The sequence below is a fragment of the Sapajus apella genome, unplaced genomic scaffold (assembly GCF_009761245.1).
Source record: "Sapajus apella isolate SASKATOON/1434 unplaced genomic scaffold, GSC_monkey_1.0 scaffold19, whole genome shotgun sequence".
Taxonomy (NCBI): domain Eukaryota; kingdom Metazoa; phylum Chordata; class Mammalia; order Primates; family Cebidae; genus Sapajus; species Sapajus apella.
Window position 1 is genome coordinate 14,831,923 of NW_022436959.1, and position 6,000 is coordinate 14,837,922.

General features: G+C 39.4%; 1 protein-coding gene across 2 annotated transcripts in view; it reads left to right on the forward strand.

Annotated features, from left to right (window-relative positions):
• Positions 1–6,000, forward strand: part of RAPGEF5 (Rap guanine nucleotide exchange factor 5) — a 249,102-nt gene that overhangs the window by 34,730 nt on the left and 208,372 nt on the right. For both annotated transcript variants that reach the window (XM_032287013.1, XM_032287012.1), the window contains exon 2: positions 4,756–4,806. In XM_032287013.1, the coding sequence (XP_032142904.1) occupies positions 4,756–4,806 (51 nt within the window). The remainder of the gene's footprint in view (positions 1–4,755; positions 4,807–6,000) is intronic.

Consider the following 6,000-nt stretch of genomic DNA (forward strand, 5'->3'; position numbering starts at 1 on the left):
TCCCAGGTTCAAGCAATTCTCCTGCCTCAGCCTCCCGAGTAGCTGGGATTACAGGCACCTACCACCACGCCCAGCTAATTTTTGTATTTTTAGTAGAGACGGGGTTTCACCATGTTGGCCAGGCTGGTCTTGAACTCCTGACCTCGTGATCTGCCCGCCTTGGCCTCCCAAAGTGCTGGAATTACAGGTGTGAGCTACCACATCTGGCCCACATAACTTTTAAATTATCACATTCTATGTTAAGAGACATGTATGGGACAATAACTGCAGCTACGCTGCAAACTTGGGCAGACTTCTTAACCTCTTTAATTTTGTCATCTGCAAAATAGCACTAATTATAGCACCTACCTCATAGGTTTTCAAGTATTAAGTAATGTGATGCATGCAAAATATTTAGTATAGGCTGGGTGTGGCAGCTCACGCCTGTAATCCCAGCTCCTTGGGAGGCTGAGGTGAGCAGTTTGCTTGAGCCCAGGGGTTTGAGACCAGCTTGGGCCATAGGACAAAACCCTGTCTCTACAAAAAATACAAAAATGAGCTGGACATGGTGGTACATGCCTGTAGTCTTAGCTACTCTGGAGGCTGAGGTGGGAGGATCAATTGAACCTGGGAGTTTGAGGCTGCAGTGAGCTGTGCTTGCGCCGCTGCACTCCAGCTTGGATGACAGTGAAACCCCGTCTCGAAAAAGAAAAAGAAAAAAAAAAAAACAAAAAATCTCTGGCACACAGCAGAAACTCAGTTACTATTACTTAATAATGTGCAGCATGTTATCATAGAGTGACATGAGCCACCGCACCTGACCCATTATCCCCCACTTTGATGACTGGGTAATTCTCAATCTGGCTGGGATTCTGTCCTTTTAACCTTGATCAAGCTTTGGTTGAGATGTAAGTTTATTCGGGGGCTTCAGAAGGACCCACAAGTTCTTCTTGTGTTAAGAATCTGTTGGGCAGCTTAATAGATCATAGCCTTTATTATTTTATTTTATAATCCTTCACACAGTGCCTGCTAGTTATGCAGCTTTTGAGCTTCCTGGGTTTGTAAGAAGTTCAAGTGTACTTATTCCATCTTCATATTCTGCCTGATCACCCAGAATAGGAAAAGGGACAGTGGCTGAAGTTGGCAGAAAGTTGTATCATGAACTTAATTCTTGCATTATCAATACATTTGGGAGTTCTTGTTGGTTCGTGTTAGTAAAAGGGCAGGTAGTACTTCTGTAGTGACTGAAGTGATTCAGTCTTTTTTCTTTATTTCTGTCACCCCTTAGTAGCCTAAGTACGTCAACTGAGTCTAAGGATAGGGTTAAGGCATCACCTTTAAAAACTGATGAAAACTGTGCCTATCTCTTTTAAGGGCTAATGAAAAATATGCCTTAAGTCTATTACACTGTTTAGCAAGGTATTTTTAGCAACTCTGGAATGAGTTCCATGCTTGCTTCAGACTCAGCTTCATGAACTATTATACTTTAATTTTAATATATACCTGACTTTTAAAAATGTAATACATGGTTGCTAACCAATTACTTTTTGAATTATGCCATTATTTTTTTCTGGAAGTCCATTTGTTAATATTAAAGGATTGCAATTTACTAATTCACATTTAAAATATGAGGTTTCCCTATAATCAGTTAGGGAACCATTTTCCAGGTTCATTAAAATGGAAAGGAGGAGAAATACATTTGATTTAAAAATCTGTTTTCATTTGTGTTATTAGTATTCTCATCTCTCTGGGATATATATGTCTTTCATGAAAGAATCATTGCATCCAACTTAAGTAATTCTAGGAAATTAAAAATATAGAGGACAAAGGAGTCATCACTTTGGGCATTGTATTTGGTGAGATTATGGTGGGAGCCATTTAAGAGAGGATACCCTGCTGACTAGCCATCTAAGATTGCAGAGCAAATTGATAGGGAGATTGGGATGAAGAAAAAGAATTCATGGGCTTAATAGGTTCTTTAGATCCTATACCTTCTGGCAAATCGGTTTTCTAAATTAGGGATGGTGTCTTGTCCATATTTGTGTTTCTGGAATTTCCCACAATGCCTGGTGCTCAGCTGAGTAAGAGCTTCAAAAATGAAATGAATGGAAGTAAGTTGCCACAGGAGTGATGAGATGAACCCCCAGGATGCTGAAAGGAAAAATAAAACCAAGGGATTCCAAGATAGGATGAAAACAGCTGAGTAATTGTATATCAGGGAAAGAATGTTAAAATGGAAAGAGGAGAGTGTTTGCAAGGCCGTTTTTGTGGTATGCTTGCCGATAAATGCCGGGAGGGCAGATCTTGAGTGATTTACAGCAGCAGTTAAGATGGCCCATGGTGTTCCTCTGATAAAATTAAGTAACAGTTCTTTCCCAGTACCTGCTAAAAATGAGGTAATGGATGGAATATTCCCTGTGTTCTTTTTTCCTTAAACCTTTGGCCCTTGCTATTTTGGTTCAGTACTGAAAACTAACATAAAATCGTCTCTACGGAAGTACAGTTACGATAGTTGTTTTAAGTTTAGGGAGCCAGTGCTTGACTGAGTTCCACAAAGCTCTCTGGCTCCCCATGCTCAGCTAACAAGTTTGAGAACCGCTGTCCTAGAGTGTTAATGAAACAAAGCTCCCCTGGGACCAGTGAAGAGAGGGCTTCAGGGGAGTTCCTGACAGCCAGTCTGGGAATTGTGTCCTGTAAAAGACAGTTACTCTGTGGAGCTTGTTGAGTTGCTGGGGGCCAGTAGCTTATCTAACACTGCTATCTATTCAGTAAAGAACCCCATTGCTTTATTTACTCACCTTACCTACTTTTTGAGACAAGCCATCCATGAGAGAGGTTTCTGTTAAGTGGAATTGTGTGAGTGCAACACGATTATGTAGACAGCCAGATTCCGGTTGGCAGCAGCCAGGAAGGGAAGTGGCTTTTCTTCTGTGAAAATGCCCCTGCCCAGTTTTTTTTTTTTTTTTTTTTAAACTAGATTATATAAACAATTTGCTTTTCTGAGCTGATTCAGGCAATTAGATGAGTAGTAAACATTGTCATTTCTAGTCTGCCATAGTGAGTGATTTTAAAAGTCTACCTGTTGAGAGAAAAAAATAAATAAATTGTGATGATTCATCTTCATATAATCTGGTACATTTAAAACTTTTAAATTGTTCAGTATTTCAATAAGGGACTGCATTTCATAGGCTCAGGGTACATGAAGCCTAGGTGGGGCTGATTGGAAGTACATTTAGACAAGAGTAGAAGGCTGGAATTAAAAATAGGCTCTCTACCTTATAAAATTTATTTTATTTGAATCAAGCTACTTATCTTTAACAGGGTATCAATTGGCATTTCTCGGTAAATAGTTGATACATTTTATTTTAGTTTAACTAGGAGATGTGTGAGGGCCATGTGACTTGGAGAAGGGGCAGAATGGAAATTCTCATTTTAGACTAAAGTTTGGTAGAAGGCTCAGATGCTGGAAAGTGAAGATTGGAGGGTATGTTTTGTACATTTAGCCAATTTTTCTATGACATGGAGGCGGCAGGCTGAAAAGCTATAGGATCTCAAAAGATAGCAAGCCTCAGAATAGAAATGTAAAGAGCTTTTAAACATAGGTTGGAAGTTCAATAAATGTTAGTTTCTCAGTTCTTTTTTTTATACTGCAATAGGAAATGATAATAGTTCTCTATTGTGCTTAAGCCTATGTGGGTGATGGTGCTGTTTCCTGGATCATTAGGCAGGAAAAATTAGCTCCTGCAATTCAAATCATTCAGCAAATACTTATTAAGTTCATACAGTTATAGAAATATCTAAATAAATGAATAGAAATATAAACATCTTTATGCACAATTGTGTGCTAGATGCCATAAAAGCAAAGCAGTATAAGCTGCCAGCACTCCCTCAAGGAGCTTATGGATTCCTTGGGGCAAATGCACACACAGAAAAACAGCCAACAAGGCTACAATGCCGAGCACCCAGGCACTGCACCTGAATAGTAGCAAAAACAGAGCTCTAAAGAGGAACACACCCCAGCAGGAGGAGATTCATGCAGGAGTCTACTGCACAAAACTGGACTTCAAGTCCGGTGGGATTCTGGGAATCATTAAGGAAGATGGAGGGCTTTTAACATGAAGACTGACGTGACTAAAGGCAGGGTTATGAGTGGTAGGTTTTTCTGACAAGTAGGTCTTGCTAAACTGAAGAAGCCTTGTTGGGAGTTGGAAAGAATATTGGAAATCTTAAAGCAGACTGTGGTGAGCCAAGGGGGCATGGATTAAGTCAGATAAGCAATAGGGACCCTCTGTAAGTCAAAGGGGTGATTTAGGGAGATTTGCTTAGTTGAGGTTTGAAGGATGGCCTGCAAGGGATGTGACGAGAGAGCAGGAAAATCCACTGGGAAGCTGAAGCAGGTAGTTGGGGGTATATAGAGATGAAGGCCTGAGTTAGAGTGAGGAAAAGGAAAGGAGAAATGGAATCCAAAACACATCAAGAATAAAGTGACTGATCTAAGAAAATGCCAGTCTTCCTATTGTACTTCTGCTGGGAACCATTCAAGTGGAATATCCTTTCCTGTTATTACAAATGTTGACCAGATATTTACATTGAGTGAAAATAAGGATACTAAGCTCTTAGGAGGGACCATGATTTGAGATTCAAGCTCTTTTCTTTTTTCTTTTTCTTTTTTTTTTTTAAGCAGAGGCCTGCCCTTGTCACTATTGCTTATGTTTTCCTTTTTGGGTACAAAATTTATTTGGTTCTAACTATTTTTTTTCTTTGTTTTAATTATAGACTCTATCGAGAAGAATATCCAATCCGTACCTTGAACATACACCTTCGCAGGTATGATTCTTCTCTCTTTTACTGCATTTGCATTTTCTGTAATAGTGATTGACAAATTCTGATGTGCAATTCTCAAATTATAGTTGTTCCCTTTGCTCCTGACCACACAGAGTTTTGCAGGGATGCTGTAGTGATCATATCACCTTCTCCACCAGGGATGACATAGCAAAAGTGTTTGAGATGCTCTGATCGTTGTCATGATGCATGATATTCACGAAATAGGGAAAAAAATTATGTTCCCATCTTCCAGGTTCTTACATGAATGAATTATTAATGGAGCAGAGCATATATATAATATAAATATGACATAATATAAACATATCTGTTGTTAAAAATCCTGTATTTTACAAATAACATATATTTTACATTGAGCTTTGTGTAAAAGGAGATTGACTTCCTCATTATTTATCATTGTGTTGCGGTACAGAACCCGTCCACAAAGGGTTGCATTTTTTAGGCTAACAGGAGACTGTGAACTTTGTGAGGGCTGAGACCTTTTCTACCTTCTTCACCACTGTATTCCAGCATCAGGAAGAGACATTACGCTTGACAGCTGCTCATTATGTGCTTTTTGAATGACTGAGTGAATGACCATTGTACACTGTCAGAACTAGTCAAATGTCAGCTGACTCACACTGCTTCCTTGGTAATACTTTCTGTCATCTGGCTTGTTCAAGCTTTGTTTTTTGTTTTTAATAGTTTTAACATGTTAAAAAATAACTTGCTTCCCTTCTTACTTCCTTATCAATTTGTGTTTAGGAGATGATATCAGGAAAATTAAAGAAGTAAAAAGATGGGATTGATGTTCCCAGTCAGGTCATAATCATTATATTATCAATTTGTTTGCCTTGAGAGGAGTTATAAAATATGTCGGCCAGGTACAGTTGCTCACACCTGTAATGCCAGCTCTTTGGGAGGGCAAGGTGGGCAGATTGTGTGAGCCCAAGAGTTCAAGATCAGCCTGAGCAGCATAGGGAGATCTGTCTCTACAAAAACACAAAAATACAAAATACAGATAATAGCTGGGCTTGATGGCTTGTGCTTGTGGTTCTAGCTACTCAAGAGGCTGAGGTGGGAGGATCGATTGAGCTTGGGAGGTCGAGGCTACAGTGAGCCGTGATCTTGCCACTGAACTCCAGCTTAGGTGACAGAGCAAGACCCTTCTGAAAAAAAAAAATATATATATATATATAT